The sequence below is a fragment of the Anabas testudineus genome, chromosome 24 (genome assembly GCF_900324465.2).
Source record: "Anabas testudineus chromosome 24, fAnaTes1.2, whole genome shotgun sequence".
NCBI classification, from domain to species: domain Eukaryota; kingdom Metazoa; phylum Chordata; class Actinopteri; order Anabantiformes; family Anabantidae; genus Anabas; species Anabas testudineus.
In genome coordinates this window covers 6800254-6817416 of record NC_046632.1, presented here as the reverse complement: position 1 = coordinate 6817416, position 17163 = coordinate 6800254, and the positions used below count along the sequence as shown (strand labels likewise).

Here is a 17163-nt window from a genome sequence, read left to right as displayed (position 1 = left end):
TAGAGCAATACCGCCACCTAGAATGGCTCACACTACAAATAAACTTTGACAGTGCCAGCGTCAGTCTAACCTGCCTGGATTACATGATTTACATGTCATAGCCAACGAGCAAGTGTCCTTTTTTGCTCTAATTGTTCTAACCATATATTAGAGATTCTTTCGATTGGAATAGCAACCAACATCCAAAGTGAATTAAGCACACTTTGCAGCTATAGGAGAAGGAGAGACACATCCCTGACAATACATGCATTCATTTTCATTTCTTTCTTTTTAGTGCAAGCAATGTTCACTAGTAATTTCTTTGGTTACAAGGCAACAACACTCTGTTTGAAAAAAACAAAAAGTTTAACCGATAATTTTTTATTTAGCAGATAAGTACAGATTGGCTACAGACACCAAGGCATTGAAAATGGCATCTATTAAAAACATATGCTGCCACAAGGATTTAAAAGATTAGACACTATTTGTATTATTATTATTATGTGTGTAGAGATGTCAAACCTAAGAGGTGAAGTGGGAGATACCACATTTTTTTCTGGACGTCAGTAGGCTATAGGGGAGGTAATAAGTGTCACATACTGGATATTAGTCAAATAAATAAGTACATACAGTCCCTCAAGGATAAAGCAGCAAACTGACCAAAAAAAGTTTATCTGCTTGCGACATCCACTGGAGAAACTGCAACGTTGAATCTTTTCAAACCTTTACCTTGGCGCCCTCTGCTGATAAGAAACCCTCTTCTTACAGAATATTTAACACTTCTGTTCACCAAAGTTACACCTGCATTTATTTCGTATATTTAACTATTTAAACTGACCCAACATGCTGTAACATAAATTAAGTTTTACATGGTCTAATGTGTAAATTGTAAAAAAATATTATGTTTAACAAAACTGAATTATTTGTGTATTTAATATGTAACCTAAATAACTTCTGTAAATCATGTACATAAGAAAGAAACGGACCACACATTTGTTTTTTTTTCCTGTTTAGACTGCTATAATTGTATTTTATTTATATTATCTTATTTTTGTTTTTGTTTACCCTTCTCAAACGTGTTCAGTTATCCTCATTTTACATCTCTGTAACATTGATATATATTATAAATATAACATTCTCATTTATTAAGAAGCTAATTACAGGAACTATTGTATTATTATTATTATTATTATTATTATTATTATTATTATTATTATTATTATTATTATTATTATTTGACCCTGGTGACTAAAAAAAACGTGCATCTGTCATGCGTGACGCTGCTGTCGTAAAGCGTCTCTGTCTGCTGTCGCAATGGCGTTTGCTGCGACAGCACTTTGCGGCAGCAGGGAAATCGAGGAGAAAGCAGTGACAAACGTCGCCAGCGGATAAGTTAGCGCCTCGACAAACCTTGGATTTATGCAATATTCGGTGAACTAACTTGTATATTGTTTGTATATTCATTCGCCTTGTGGATGAGATTGTGTTCAACGTTTTCCAAGTGTGAATCTCCACCTTAATGCGGTGGGATGGCCACAGTGCCGCCTGGGCCTAGTAGCGCACTGCCTGCATCCCCGGCTGAGATTCCTCCTTTCCCCGGGGCTGGGAGCGTGGAGCCGGCGGGGGAAGACGAAGAACCGGCCTGCCACGGGGAGGACCGTGTAGCTGCCGGCACAGGGAAGAAGTCGCAGTCGGCAAACGAAGTCAAAAGGTCTGTGAAGAAGAAGCAGAAAAACATGATAGCGCGGGCTAGCCCGGCGTCGCTGCTCCTCAAAATGCAACCCCGAGAGCAGCAGCTGAACGGCTTGGCCAGCCCTTCAGGGGACGCTGACGGACACCAGCACGCAGGACCCCGGCCTGACAATCCGAGACCGTCCGTGGACAACTGTGACAGCAGCGGCAGCAACGAGGGGGACCCGGCCGCCGACGTTAGAAACAATAGTGAGCGTTGCCAACACGAAGGCCACAGCCCCTTCTCCGAAAACGGCAGCCACTCGCCCCTGGTTAACAATAGCATGAACGGGATGCCGGGTTTCACAAGAACTGAGGCCGCCCACAGCCACCACGAGGACCAAGAGAAAGACGAGTTTGACCACACGGAGCCACCGAGACCACCGAGCGACGAGCCGCCGGACGGGGACGGGCCCGGCCCCGGCGCAGGAGACGGTCCCGCTGACGCGCAGCAGCAGCAGCCGCCGGCCGCGGAGCTGGCCCGATTGGACCTGAGCAGCTCTGCCGGCCGAGCCGAGGAGGAGAGCCACGGGATCCGATATGTCCGCTACGAGTCCGAGCTGCAGATGCCATGGATCATGAGACTGATCACCAAGGACTTGTCTGAGCCTTATTCAATTTATACGTACAGGTACTTCATCCACAACTGGCCGCAGCTCTGCTTTCTGGTGAGTATGACACTGACACATTTCAATGTCAAGGAAACACATTGCTGCTCAAGTATTACCTGCCCTGCTAGCTCATGGACTGTGGTTGGGTGTGTGACTGAATGCTCATAGTTTGTGACTTGAAGGTAGCCAGATGTTGAAATCCACTCAAGGTTCAGCCTAAACTCACATATGTAAATGTCTCACTGACAGCACATCACTTTGGAGCTTGTGTAGCCTTAGTAAGTAAATATTTTGGCGAAGTACAGCAGCATGACAGTGGGGTCTTGTCCAGTTATCCCCCTAGATGTAGGAGAATGAGAGTGTTTTAAAACCTTGACTTTCTATTTTTAGTAGAGAAATGTGTGGGCATTTCCTCCTCTTGCACTTACAGTACCCAGTCTGAGGCTTTCTACTTTGATAAACAGGGTCCTCTATTTGTTTGTTCTGAGTGTTTAAACTGCATACTTTGCAGTTCCACTTGAGGACTGCATGTGACAAAGAAGGAAGCGCCATGAAAAGAAAGGGCAGAGGTTAGCTCATAGAGCTGGCAGAACTGGCAAGATGACAGGAACTGTGGAGGAACTGTTGCTAGGCTTTCAGCTGCCCCCCAGTAGACACTCGGAGTACCTAACCGTTGTGCGTGTGTGTGTGTTTCCATCATAGGCCATGGTGGAGCAGGAGTGCGTCGGAGCCATCGTGTGTAAACTTGACATGCACAAGAAGATGTTCCGTCGTGGCTACATTGCCATGCTGGCCGTGGACTCGAAACACAGAAGGAAAAGCATCGGTGAGATCTCCACACTCAATGTCTCGTACAGGCTAATCATAAAGCCAGTCCCGTCAAAATGCAGGGCACAGCCCACGTTGTGCAACATCTCTTTCGTGCTTTCTTTGACAGCCAAATCTTTTTATGCAAATACGACATTTAGATAAGTTATACACTCTGAGCTGAAGTGTAACATTATCCTGTATAGTTATAGTTACACTGTCTACCTTACCTTTTTCTCCTGGAAGCTGCAGGGGTTACCATTCTTAAAAAGCAGCTGAGTTTTGTTGACGTGTGCTCTCGTTAAATTAGACTTCTTTGTTCCAGGTACCAATCTGGTGAAAAAGGCCATTTATGCCATGGTGGAGGGCGACTGTGATGAGGTAAGACAGAGCTACAGGACAGCTTAAACACTTCATGCCTTTTGTCAAACCACCTTCTAACCCAGAGATTACTATTATTCATTAAATCATAAAACACATGATCCAAGTGTATCTTATGACTGAACAACGACTTAATGCTAACATCAGACGTAGAGTCTGTGTTGAGATATACAGTAGATCCTGTCATATGGACAAAGAAGATTTGGTTGGTGGTACATAATGGACAAAATGACAGTCCACTGGAAACCGATTCAGATACTGTAAGCCATATGCATACTTTTGGCATTTGGTTCTTATTTTAGGTTTGTGTCGTTGGCTCGTCTCCAGTGCTACTGAACATTTTTTCCTGCTCACCACTGAGCCTCTTTTGTGAACAGCAACCAAAAGAGAAAAAAAAAATACTGCTAGTATTTCAAGGTTGAATTATCCCACTATGTCCTTCACTTGTCGAAGTTCAACAACAACCTTGGATTGTTTGTCACTTACTCTGAATCTTAGTATTTTCCTGTCCACTACAAAGTATTCCACAGTCTCTGCTTCTCTCTTTATAGACACATACACATCAGCATCCTACACACACTCACATATGCACAGTAGTTTTTGTTTTTTTGTTTTTTTTTAATCATTTGAAATCTCCAGAGAGAGGGAGCAGATGTTAGAGGTGGAAATGAGATTCATTTTTACTCCCTCTGTACTGAGTGAGGCCGTGGCTCTGTGATATGCCGCAGCACTAATGTGTTTTTTGCTGGTGTGATTGTGTGCACACAGGGGTACCAAGTTTCAACAGTGTGTTTTTGTTTCCCACCATTATGCAACTGCAAACACTGTAATTATGTTGCAAGCTGCTTTTTCAGCTTTGATGCTTGTGTCAGTTTTTTACTTTAAATATGGTCCTTAACTTTTAATGCATAAAGTACTGTTACTGCATGTTTTTTATAGCTGGCTAAAACACATTTATTTCCAGTACTGCCAGCTATTTACCTGAGCATACAAGATTAATGAATGAGACTATTTTACTGCTATTTTTCTTCTAAATTATTATTATTCTAAACACAGTTGTCAGCCGTCTTAGCGTAAATGCTAGAAGCCATCTTGTCTCTGTCAAAAATGAAATTACAATAACTTACAAACTGTTGTTACCATTTTTATGTGTGTATTTAACACACATAGAAATAGAACATGAGACTTTGTGGTGTCACTAGCAGCTAGCTTGCTCAGTGGAGCTATTCTGGACCAACAACAGCTGAGCCTTAAAACTACAGTATACACAGCATCTAAGAAGCCAGTTGCCTCAAAGCTAATTTGCTGGCTTTGCGCACAAGTATGTAAGGAAGACATTTTGTTTACAGAAGCGAACTTTCTACAGCCCAGGAAAGGATTAGCAGAGCTTGAACAGTGCTCAGTCAGTAGACATTATGACAGCAAATAAGTTCTATCTTTATCTATCTAAAATAATGTTTTTTCTAGTAGGTTAAAAAAAAGCAACTGGCTCCACAAGTGGTCAAGAACAACTAAATGCATGTTTTGGATCAATTACCAAAAAATAAGTTGGTGACCAGTCCGCTTGCTTACAAAACAAAGCCCTGACGTGCCCAACTGTGTGTCCACAGGTGGTACTGGAGACCGAGATCACCAACAAATCGGCCCTGAAGCTGTATGAGAACTTGGGTTTTGTCAGAGACAAGCGGCTGTTCAGATACTACCTGAACGGAGTGGACGCGCTGCGGCTCAAACTGTGGCTCCGCTAGAAGCAAGAAGAGGGGACGGGGGAGGAGGGGACAGCGGGTGCTGTTCACCTCGAACACTATCAGCTTGACAGCCACAGCTCTGCCCTGGTCATTTCACTCTTCTATACACAAACACACACTCACACACAGTACACATACACACCTGTGTACAAACATAAGGAGTATGCACATAGGTATGCATAGACATGCAAACACACACCCTTTTTGTCTTTGACCTCTGAACAACTGTTGTTTAGGCTGAAAGACTGAAATTCCACCTGATGTTTTCACAAAGGGGCCCCTCATACTTTCAGTCATGAGGAAGGGCCAAGTGAGGGCGGTCTCTAGGATGACCTTGACTGGGGACTAGATGACCTTTTGACCTTCAAGCTAGCATGCTGCATCGTCCGGGATGTGAGGTGTGAGGCAGCTCAGGTGAGGACACTCGTCCAAACCCAAGAGGACACAGCACCACAACAGATCCTCCTGCAGAACACAGGACAAACAGGACTAAGACATCACAACGTGAAACAAGGAAGCAGGCGTTAAAAACAGACTGGGAAGTAAATATTTGTGGAGTTTATTTTTGTTTGTTTTTTTAACCTTGTAAGTTGGACGGGGGATGGAAAAAGCTATAGTATGATTGTGTGTTTGTACCGCCTCATGTTTTGTGTTTTTCTTTATTTTATTTTATGTTTTTTTTAGAAAGCGAGCATTTGGCTTGTTTCTTGTGTGCACGTGTATGTGGTGTGGTTGATTTCGCAGTGGGCAAGTGGATGTGTTTGCGTGACTGTGTGAGCGCATGCTTGGTGGGAATTGTGCGTACTGTCGTGTGTTTTTGTTTCCCATCCTGTCCGGTGGGCGCAGCGGCTTCCTGCTGCTGTTTCCATCACCTGCCTCAGCCTAGAGGACTGACGCCTGTAAAGATATGCATGCTTTTATTTTAATGTGAGCGCGGGAATTGGTGTGAAGTGTGCGTGCTGATTAACCCAGTGTGAGACGAACCCTCCAAACACCCTCCTCTGTTTGTTGTAAGCATGTTGGTGCAGAGCAGTTGATCCAAACAAATCACTTAAATAGCACCTCAGACTTTGCCCAACTGGTGGATGTGCCACTTTTTTTTTTTTTTTTCTTTCAGCTAATCTCTCATCAAACCCTGACAGTGTATGTGTGAGGAGTTTATTCCTTTCCTCATGTTTTTGCAGATCAGAACTTTTCCCCAAACGCACTGCCAGCTGCTGCAAACATCCCGAAAAGGAGAAAATTGAGTCTTTCAGAAAGACTCTTTGCCAATTATGGTGCAGTCAGTCATTCAGACATGTCCTAGCTGTCTCGGTTTACTCCTCTTCGATTTATCGTCTATTTTTCCTCATTGCCAGTACCGCTCAATCCATCAGCACTCTGAGCTATGGCTGCAGTGACATAGGACACACCGCAGCCTCCGCCCACTTCTGGTCCTCCTTTGGCACCAGACGGGAGACGAAGTGTTACATATGCTGGATTCCTGTTTGTTAGAGTGTGCTATGTGTGTGTGTGTGTGTGTGTGTGTGTGTGAGTGTATGTGCGTGCGTGTGTTTTTGTGTGTGTGTATCTCGATAAAAAAGAAGATAGACAAGTATTCTTAGCAGATTATATTTTATTCTTCATTTGCTTTCAGTTTATTTAGATCTCCTGCTACACACCTGTTTGACCTCATGCTGCTGAAAGCGGCTGAGTCCACAGTGTACTTCCCAGGTGCCCAAACTCAATGCACAACCAACCTCGCTAACATTTAAAAATCTCCAGGCTGCAACATGTCACAGATGCTCCTGGATGCCTCAATCCACACTAATTATGGCAAAAGAAAGTTTGTTTCAGTCGCTTTAGTCTTTTTATTTCTTTTTTCTTCTTTAAAAGTCAGATGAACAAATTATCACAAGTACTTCTCTAGAAATCACTGCGGTGTGCATGCATGTGTGTCTGTCTTGTTATTTTGACAATGGTGTGGATCTGTTCTGATAGACTTTTATTCCTCTACTTTCAGAGGCCCCACACAGGAAAATCAGAGCCTTTATGGTGCTGTATTTTGTTCCAGCCTAATAAGTACTACTTGTTAGTAATAGGAAGGAACAAAAGCACTTATTTTTTTATGCTTTCCAGGATTCAAGTTAGTGGTCTCTGTGACAGATAAGGAGGCAGAATGGAGTTAGAGTAAAGGAGAGAATAAATCCTAACGTTTGATGAATTGATTCATCAATTAAAATCGGAAAACAACCCACATCACAGGTTGTAAAAGCAGTTTCCTTTTCCTTGTAGCGTTTTAAATTCGGCAGCTGGACATCTGCATGTGTCTATCAGCCTACAGTTTACTTGCTAGAAAGCACTGCAAGACCCTGCCGTGTGTGCACAACAGAGAAATGGTGTAATACCTGTTACACCTGCAAAACAAATCTGAAGTCTCCAGCTACAGATGTTTTAATGATTTAAGGAGGGACAAGCTAGTCTTTATGAATGACACTACAGGACCTTGTTTATGCTTTGGGTTTATTTCTTCTTTCAGCTGACATTTCATCCCCGGAGCCCAGGACTGGAAGGGAGAGTAGATGTTTACAGAGATACCACCCACAAAACAGTCTGTGTATGCAAGTTTGTGTGCATTTGGAACAATGGATCAGATTAACTTTTTGTTTTTTCACATTTGTATACGAGTGTTGTTCTATTTCGGATATATTGAGAGCATGTTTTTTCTTTTGTGAATCACCTGTTGGGACGGGGGTGGTTTGGGTTGATTTATTGAATTTTATTTTTGATTTCTGTGCTACTTTAGCCCATGCTGAGTTGTATTGAGAATGGCGAGCATACAAAAACTGTTCAGATTCTGAACACCCAACTTTATCTTTGCTGCTCATCTGACTAGATTTCAGCTATCACCCACTTCAAACTCCTGCTTTGTATTGGAGGTTTAAAACTTCAGTCCTTGTATTGAATGCCCATTTCCTCACTTCTGTGTCCCTTCACTGTTCGGGCCTTTTTTTTCTTTCATACACTCACTACTGATGGATGGATGGCTTACATCTTAACAAACCAGTCTTGTTCTTTCAAACCAGTCGTCACCGTAGGAGCTGTTTTAGATTGTGATGGTTAAGGTCTGCTATCTTATGTTTTGTTTTAATCCTGTGAAACTCTGTCAGCTCCATTGGGTGTATGGGTATTACAGTCGGCCATAGTGAGCCAAAGGGCTCTGTGTCGATCATGATCACAGACTGAAGGGCTTTGCCATCAATATCAGTTAGTAGCCACTTTTTGAGGCGATGGATAGGTGTGAGTCAGGTGTGACATGCCAGTTCAGTGTTCGCATATGTCAGAATCAGCTTTTTCCTTATTCTGGACAGCTGTCGTGTCATCCAGGTAGCTTCAATCCCAGTCCCTCTAATTTATCCTGACCTAGGGTGACAACTTCCATCCCACATTTGTGATTAGAACTTCCCCCAGACACTCAGTTTAGTTTTTTGGGGGGGGGTGAGATAAACAACATTTGTCTTGGCTGTCATCGCTGTGGTCCCTGCAACCAACCAACCAACCAACCAACCAACGAACCAACCCCAGGGGCTTCCTGCAGCCTCTCTGGGTGGGACCAACACCACCTCCATCACTATCCACAAAGTGTACAAAGGGGAGAGCAAAAGGATTTTTTTCGCATGTCAGATTTCTGTTTCCCCTCGTTCCTCTTCCTTGTCCCCTCTCTTGATTTTGGATCTGGAAATGTCCGATAGCTTTTATTTAATGTGGAAAAAGAACACAGAAATAAATTATTTGATTTTTTTAATGCTGTAAATTGGGTTATCTTGTCTGCTGTCTCAAGTGGTCTTCATTCAAAGCCTAATTCACACACAGGTGGTTTTACAGGAAGGAGACCTAATTAGACATCTAAAAGATTTGTTTATTTGATCACATCCTATTTCATATCTACATAAAGAGACAAAGTGTCAATATTTTACATAACACCCTAGATCACTATTATTGCATATAAACAGAGTTGTACAGTAAGCGGATCAGATGGCTCCTGAAATTACAGAAAATATGTTTTCTTTGAACAAAAGACAAGACCATATGTGAACATCATTAGTGTTACAAACATTGCTTAAATGACATGTTCATTTACTTGTTGCATCTTTTTAGTTGGGACAACAGTTCTTATTTATCTTCTTTTCTCAAAAAGTAAGAACATAAAACTCTCTATCTCAGCAATTTGACGTTCTCAGTGAAACATCTTGGGCCAAATTTATCTGCCCACCTCTGAACCTGAAAACACACAGAAAACAAAAAAAAAAAAAAAAAAAACAACGGCATTTAATACCTTAGTGTTAAATGTTTGTGATTTTCCAGCTAAAAGAAACCATCATCCATTAGAAGTCTCTGCAACAGGTCTGCAAATGAAAAGATGTCATGCACTTAGAAGTCATATCATTTATGTTGTACATTAAAATCTGTTTTATGCTACATAGGTTTACAGAATGATCGTATTTCATATATGCTTCTCGTTAAATGACTGAATAAAAAAAAATTTACATTTGCACAAAATTCACATCTAAACCAAACATTAATGCAAATGAATTGTATTTGACTGACAGAGGAGTCGTTTCACAGTGTGCACAATGTACTTATTCAGACGATGGCACTCGTACACACGCAGTATGAAGCTCATGTTACAGCCAAGAAACAGCATAAAGACTGGGAAGCAGGAAAACAGCTAGTCTGTGATGTGATACTAACTACATTAGCCTCTAAAACCCATTAATGTGTTAAATCGTTCTTGTTTAGCAATTAGCTGTTGTCAGGTAAAAAGGTGGGAACTCGGGGTTGCTGCTCTCAGCCACAAGATTATTCTGCACATGACCCCTGTAAAACAACAAATTTCCATCAGTACACGTAGTTTTGGTGAGATTTAGGTGCTGTTAGGCATCTTTGGACTACGTATCTGTTTCAGATACATTAAGCTAACAGACACGGGCTCACATCAAAGGTATTGATCTTCTCTGGTTCGTTAAGTTATTTCCTTACCCTACTCTAGATGTTTAGCAAGAATAAAGATTTATTTACAGTAACACAACTGACCTCAAGTCAGCTACATATACCTTATATATATTTACATGGCTTCTGTAGATAACTCTTCCACAGCCCTTTTAGTACGCTGGTCCCCCTCTACTCCACAAACTCAGAACTTCAATTTACCAGCAGGGCTTTCAACACATTTTTTCTTTATGAGGAGCAATAGGCCAATGCTTTTTATGTCAAAGTGCATCACGCCAGCCCTGCCAGGTCGTTACAGTCAGCATCACCTGACAACATTCAGAAAAGTGCCCATGTTGGTAGAAAAGAGGGGAATACAAAGCTGACCATTGTGCAGCCTGTGCTAATTGTGCCCTATCCTGTGTCACACTCTGTTGATCAGATGAGTCACAGCCAAACAGCCCTGGGTGATTAGAGATGCAGAAGTCATAGCAATGGTGATGTCCACAGAGGCTCTGTTACAGGAGCACCTGCCATTGGTCATCGGCAAAAGGAGCCCTGAAGGGTCTCATCAGAATTCATCCTCAGAGCTGTCGGCCAGCAGCATGGCCTGGTCTTGATGGCTCGTGCTGGTCTCCCGAGGTTGCTGGAGAAGAAAAATAAGCAAAATGCTAAACCTAATGAATTTGAGACCCATGGTGGGTGATGTGAGTCGGTAACTGGTGACTGGTTTTCAATAACGCGAAACGAGTATAAAGTGATAATTACAAGTAGGGTATTGACCTCTGGTTGTCTGACCTTCCTCCTCTGGTGTTTGAAGCTGTTCCTCCTCTTGCGGTGAATCATCCTGATGCTGTACAGGGCACCTACAATTAGCAGAGCCCCCGTGATACCGATGCCCACAGGGGCCAACATCCCGGACACGTAACCTGCCTGCCGAAGGTGGAGACGCATAGGTCAAACTGGAGCAGAGTCACAAACGTGACTCATCTAGATAAACACGTTTCATTTCTCATGATGGGAATAAAAGTTGTGGTCAGTTTATCAGCATAAAGAAAGATTTATAACACAGCACTCAGATACCTCTATATTTTAGTCATTGTCTACCCATAGTGAGTATTTATGTTTTATGATTTATCTACACTAATAAATACTTGCTGCTTTATCCTTAACACAATTTCATAAAATAAATTCCCTTTTTTTATTTTGATTTCCAACTAAAACTTGGATCTTAGACAGCAGGGGGCACTCTTACCTTTTCTCTGATCAGCTCGACCCAGCTACGCACTGGAAGAAATGAAGACACAGATTTAGATTTAGCAGAGCAACATCATGCAAAGCCGTTTTTCTTTCATTCTTGTCAGCGGCTGTGATGTTGATGTTTGATAATGTATGTGATGAAAGTAAAGGTGTGAGCACTAATCTGATATGTTCCACGTATTTAGAAAGCATGTTGCCATACTCAGCCCCTGGTTGCGTTGAACCCAGACAGGAGGAGGAGGGATGAAGCTGTACGGAGGCTGCGTTGAGGATGTTTTAGGTGTTTCTGTTAGGTCCTCGTCACTTTCTTCTTCCACTGATTCCTCAGAGTTTTCTTCATCGTCGTCCTCATCATCTGGTTCCTCTGTGGCAAAAAAAAAAAAATCTACTCAGCGGCCATGAAGCCCATAACCCATATTTGAAAAAAGAAAATACAATTAAAAATACATTTTTTTCCTCTGCAATAGAACTCGTCTTACCCTCAGACTCCATCTCCTCTAACCCTGATCTGGATTTGTGCATGGGCTGATGGGTTGCCATGGTAACCGTTGTCATAGCATGCTGGAAGGATGAGTGAGAGGGGTCGGTGGTGGGCACGTTGTCTTCAAGGTTTGGTGTCTTCACAGCAACTGCATGTCACAAACCACACAGCACAAGGAAGACAGTAGAGCAGCTTTCATAGCTCGTTTCAACCTGTGACATGTGAGAGGTTATATTAGGCTAACAAAACCTTTCTTATAATCTAGTGAAACATTGACAAGTGCAATTTATCCAGTGGTCATACAAATCCTATTGACTTTACATTTTTCTACTTACTGTAGCAATCTTCAATGAATTCAATTAATATATATTTGCTAATGTACAAGTAGATATCAGCACCTGTTCATGTCAAGTGATGTGATACTGGAGAGACGTGACACGTGAAAAATGTTGAAGATGACATTCACAAAGACTTATCACCTACAGCATTTAAATATGAATGCTAAATGTTTATAGTAGAGTTGGGCTGAAAGAAATTCAAGACAGTATATATATATATATATATATATATATATATATATATATATATATATATAATCAGCATGTCAAATATGTTTGACATGCTAACAAGCCTTGACTCATCACCTCTCTCAGAAAGATCCTCTGACTCCGCTCCAGCATGGCGCTGTGAAACAGACGGACCTGAGGAGCTGATTGGCTCCTGGAGCTCAGATCCTGATGTCTGCCAAGGTGACGTCCAGTCTGGCATCAGCAGGGGTTGGGCATGTGATGGACCATTGCTGTCTGTCTCCACGGTGACCAGCTGGTTCAGGTCCACCTCTGACAGATGTATTCCTTTGGTCGCCATGGCAGCAGGAAGCTGTACACTGCCGGGTATCAGTGGGACCACTGCTGCTGCCGCTGCCCCCTCTGGTGTGGCATCTTCAAACGGCTCAAAAATGAGAGGGAGAGCTTCTGATGACATGGTGCCCTCGGTGGCTTCATCCTGAGACAGCGGGACCACGGTGTCTGCTGCAATTTGTGTCGATATAAGTACAGAGACAGAATGGAGGTCATAAAATGTGCCAGGACAGATGTGTTTTCAGATCAGTGAATTACTAATAAATAAACGGGGGCAAATGATGATGACAAGGTGATGGTCTTTTCTCTTTTCTTTATGTACATTTTTAAGCATTTTGAAACAGACACAGCTTTGGACAGGCAGTTGTCTCATTAGAAGCACTTCCACTCTGTCAGAGCAAAGTTCACAGTGAGGACACAATGAAAGGACTGCTTAAAAAAAAAGGTGCTAGACTACCACAGAGGGAGTTGTCACAAGATAAACTGTTACCGCAAATCTCTCAAACATTTGCTTTGGTCCAAAGCAATTGTAAAGTAGGTAAAGCAGGGGGGCAGAAAGTGCTTTTATCCTTTTATATAATGCTGTTTTGGGAATTAAATATTTTTCTGATTCTTTTCTGTTGGGAGGAAGCTTCATCAAACAGGCAATCCCCATACGCACGTCGGGAACACATATTGGCACAGACAGACTCTTTAATCCATTTCCCTTTCCTGCTTCACCCAATAATAACCTGCATATTGTGCTTTATGATGGTTTTGATGGAGAGTGTGAAGTGTGGGGGAGAAAGAGAAGAGGTTTGAGGGGTTGAATCCTCCAAAGACTTTTAGAAAACACTCTGCCACCAGCCTTCTTCTGGCACTTTTGTGTGTTCTCCTTTAAAAAAAAAAAAACTCAAGTCAGGAATAGCAAGTAATTAGACTGCCACTGGTCCCAGCTGGGGTTGGAAGTAGAGTGTGGAAAAGCGGACACCTTCGTTGGCAATCATCAAAGGCAATCTCTGCCACGAGCCATATCAGTTTCATTTCCATTGCACTTTTTAATGAAGCTTTCTACAACCCTGCAAAATCTAGCAAATTAAATTTTCACATAGGTAGTAATGACTAATAGTGAAATAGAGAAAGTTTTTCTAATTCCTAATTTTTCTCACTTACCTCCACCAGGTCTTGCTGCCTCAGTCCACAGACTTTCTGGTCCATCCTCTTTAGGCATTAGATTTGGTCCAATTTCAGGTAACAGTGGGTCTGAGAGGGGAGATACTGTAGCTCCATCATTGCCCCAAGTTGTCAAAGGTGTTGAGACAAAGGCAGAGGGAGGGGTTGGGCTGTGGGATGTCAGTCTTTGGAACCGAGCTGAAAGATGTGGCGCTTCTGGAGTGGGCAAGCCTGTATCTGGGTCTTTACCCTGGTGGGAATCACCTTCACCAGGCAGTCGCAGTCTGTCTTCCCCACCTTGCTCTTTGCTCTCTCTGACTGTGATGCTCAGCTGTGGCGTCGTTGTCGAGGAAGCCAAAAATCTCCCTGGAGTCAGTCTAACGGTACTCATGTCTATGTCCAGCTGCTTTTTTCCACCTGTAGACGTTGCCTCCTTAGTGGTCTCCGGTTCCTCAGACAACACTGAACCAGCCTCTGACTGTCTTTCAGCATGTCCCATTTCAGATGTGCTCCTGACCTTCTTTAACTGGCCCCTCTGGCTCCATGCCTCTTTGCCAGCCTCACTCGGCTCAGATCTTCCATCAAGGCTGTCCCCGTTTTCTGTCTGCGTCACTGGATCTATTCCCTCAGGTCGTTGATGTGGGCCAGCTGTTCCCTCTACACCTACATTCAGTATCAGGCTAGTCACTTGTTCTGTGTCTGAGGGTTTAGACTTTACATCAGTGGCGTGTGTCAACCCAACAGTTGCTACTGAGCAGGCACACTGACCGTTACAGTCACTGTCCAGTGTGGGGGTGGTGTTTGGGAGACGGACAGGGGTTCCATAGACAACGAGACAAATCCCAGCCAACAGGAGATGATGGAGTGTCATTTCTATCTGGTCTCAGTGCCTGCTGAAAGTAAATGCAAATGATAAATACTAATAGGTTGAGGTGTGAACAGTGCCTGTCTGCAACTTCTATTGCAACTTCTATACACCTTGTTACGCAGCAGACATGTGGACAGAGAGACAACACAGAGATGTCGATGTCAGTGATGGAAGACACGTGGCAGGGCTCATTTCAAAGGTGTGCCACTGCAGATCAAAGGCCAGGTATTGAAGACTTCCTGCCATTAACTCTGTATTTCTGCTCGCTTATGCTTTGATGCTGCAGTTGCACTGTTTTGACATCCCCTTTTTCTTCTGTCTTCTGTTCATTTTGTATATTAACAGAAGGAAATGCTGAGCACCCACTCACACAGAAGGAAAATGACAAACAGAGAGAGAGAGAGAGAGAGAGAGAGAGTGGGAATCTGACACAGCAATCCAGCAATCCTTAGCACCCCTCCGCACTTCACCTATAAATAGCACCAGGTTTTTTTATCCTCTTGAATCCTCTACCATGATCCATGAATGTTACTCTTATTTTCACAATATGCACTACATTATCACCCGATAAACTGGATTAAAAGCCAGCACCTGACTGCGTTGCGCATTTGTTGCTTCACATGATGTGGCATCAATAAGACAATCAAGAGAAACGACATTTGGCCTCTGTCAGACAAGCGTGTGAGAGAAATCATCATCCAGCCCTAATGATACACAGTCCAACAATGTCACAATATAACCCACTTTCCTGCCTGCGCCCCTCCCCTGTGATCGATACAGTTAATACACTCAGGAAGCACGCTCCTGCAGTCCAGCACCTGACAACACGATCGCTCCAACATTGGGACTGTAAACACATTTACGCAGCGGCGTCGAATCACATTTGTCCAAACTGGCTGCACAAAATCCCCATACCTGGGCTCGATGCATCCCCTAAATCGCATCACGCATCGTATTCCGATCACTGGGAGTGTGTAAATGTGCGTCAGTTAACAATGATGGTGCTGAAAATAAAGCTGTCGTTACCTGCCACAGTTCATGACGGATTCTTGTGCCCGGAGGACGCGCGGCTTCTTTTGCAGAGTCCAAAAAAATAAATAAATAAAAAGCAGTCGGTGCTGACACAAATTCAGAGCAGACTAGTGTGGAAGGCAAACTGGTGGAGAGGCTTGTTGTTGTGCAGCTCAACGTCACTGACTGAAAACCTCCGTTTTCTCTACGTCTGTCCTGTTTCTTATGTGCTGCAACCGATTTCTTCAAATCTGCACGATGGTTTAGGAGTTTTTCTGTGCTATTCCTTTCAAGGACGTCTGTCCCTTGTTCTATAATAAACAGTTATGTTTTTGTCTCTACTGTGCACCCCTATCGTTTATTGTATTTATTGCTGATTAATCTCAAGTTAAAGATCATATGTTTGTGAGAGCAGGGGACACCAGCTCAGCTGTAACTATTTCATGGATGTAATAGTTTGTTTGTGTCTCTTTGGTGTAAAATCGCTTTGTTATTAGAAAACACAGAGAAGGTATCAATGAAATCACACATGTTTTTACTTATGTAATGCATTCTGAGCTTTAACATGCTTTGATATTGTGAGTGAACAGGCTATTATGCTGGATATCGTGTTAGTTTATGTATGTATAGATTGTTTGCTTTTCTTTTATTTTCAAACAGAATGGCATACAAGCAGATATACAGCAAAGTGCATATATAAACAGAAAGCAGTAACAATCACAAGGAACATATTTATTCATCCATCATTTCATTTCCATCCATTTATTCATCAGTTTTTATATAAATACCACTCTTCGAATCCAGAGAGAACCCATTAGGTGTTGACTAAAGGTAAATATATATCATGGTATGGTCATTGTAGAACTATGGCAACATCAATAGCTTTGCCTGCTATATGTGCTTTATTAAAATGTGGCTCCACTTGGAACAGAGATAGTTATTTTAATGAATACATCCTCGTAGAGTTTGACACTGGAGTAAGTTGACAGTGAGCAGTAGTTTGATCATACTAACAAACTTCCAGTGACCTCCCGTGGTGACACAGTGAAATTACACCAGCAGCATCCAGGGACAGCCACTATTTAAAAATAATACCTGTTTCAGGAATAAGAGAAATAATTTGACCTGTTTCTGGTTTAATCAGTAGAACTCAAGAGGTTATAGCTCCTCAGTGTTGCATGTGTTCCTGTCCTACCCAGGAACATTTATATCTGCAATCTAGACATTTTTAGGCTACATTGAAGTTGAACTTTGAACTTGACTGTTCAGGTTGTTTGTAGTTTTGACATATTACGTGTATGTGTAC

The 17163-nt window shown here is 42.6% G+C and overlaps 2 protein-coding genes across 3 annotated transcripts; one reads left to right on the top strand and one right to left on the bottom strand.

Moving 5' to 3' along the window:
• The first annotated feature begins 1312 nt into the window (after nucleotides 1-1312).
• naa30 (N-alpha-acetyltransferase 30, NatC catalytic subunit) lies at nucleotides 1313-9050 on the top strand. The gene is made up of 4 exons (XM_026341516.1): nucleotides 1313-2378; nucleotides 3024-3147; nucleotides 3454-3509; nucleotides 5120-9050. The coding sequence occupies exons 1-4, from the start codon at nucleotides 1509-1511 to the stop codon at nucleotides 5255-5257; spliced, it is 1188 nt and encodes a 395-aa protein (XP_026197301.1). The 5' UTR covers nucleotides 1313-1508; the 3' UTR covers nucleotides 5258-9050.
• Nucleotides 9051-9561: 511 nt separating this feature from the next.
• LOC113149405 (armadillo like helical domain containing 4) lies at nucleotides 9562-16005 on the bottom strand. 2 transcript variants are annotated; one of them, XM_026341514.1, is made up of 8 exons: nucleotides 15873-16005; nucleotides 13979-14871; nucleotides 12611-12997; nucleotides 11965-12114; nucleotides 11688-11849; nucleotides 11481-11512; nucleotides 11009-11158; nucleotides 9562-10871 (listed from the first exon to the last, which is right to left on the bottom strand). In XM_026341514.1, exons 2-8 carry the CDS (start codon nucleotides 14847-14849, stop codon nucleotides 10797-10799), a joined length of 1827 nt encoding a protein of 608 aa, XP_026197299.1. In that variant the 5' UTR covers nucleotides 14850-14871; nucleotides 15873-16005; the 3' UTR covers nucleotides 9562-10796. The 2 variants fall into 2 exon arrangements, with proteins under 2 accessions (XP_026197299.1, XP_026197300.1); XM_026341515.1 differs by having other exon boundaries at nucleotides 13979-14868; nucleotides 15873-15974.
• Between the last annotated feature and the right edge of the window lie 1158 nt (nucleotides 16006-17163).

Bases quoted from the DNA above. Each gene is read 5' to 3' on its own strand.
- naa30 (XM_026341516.1), top strand. From the start codon at position 1,509: ATGGCCACAGTGCCGCCTGGGCCTAGTAGCGCACTGCCTGCATCCCCG. The intron at 2,379-3,023 runs GTGAGTATGACA...TTTCCATCATAG, and splicing joins GGCCGCAGCTCTGCTTTCTG to GCCATGGTGGAGCAGGAGTG. The intron at 3,148-3,453 runs GTGAGATCTCCA...TCTTTGTTCCAG, and splicing joins ACACAGAAGGAAAAGCATCG to GTACCAATCTGGTGAAAAAG.
- LOC113149405 (XM_026341514.1), bottom strand. From the start codon at position 14,849: ATGACACTCCATCATCTCCTGTTGGCTGGGATTTGTCTCGTTGTCTAT. The intron at 11,513-11,687 runs GTATGGCAACAT...CATTTCTTCCAG, and splicing joins TCAACGCAACCAGGGGCTGA to TGCGTAGCTGGGTCGAGCTG. The intron at 10,872-11,008 runs GTCAATACCCTA...TTTCTTCTCCAG, and splicing joins GGAAGGTCAGACAACCAGAG to CAACCTCGGGAGACCAGCAC.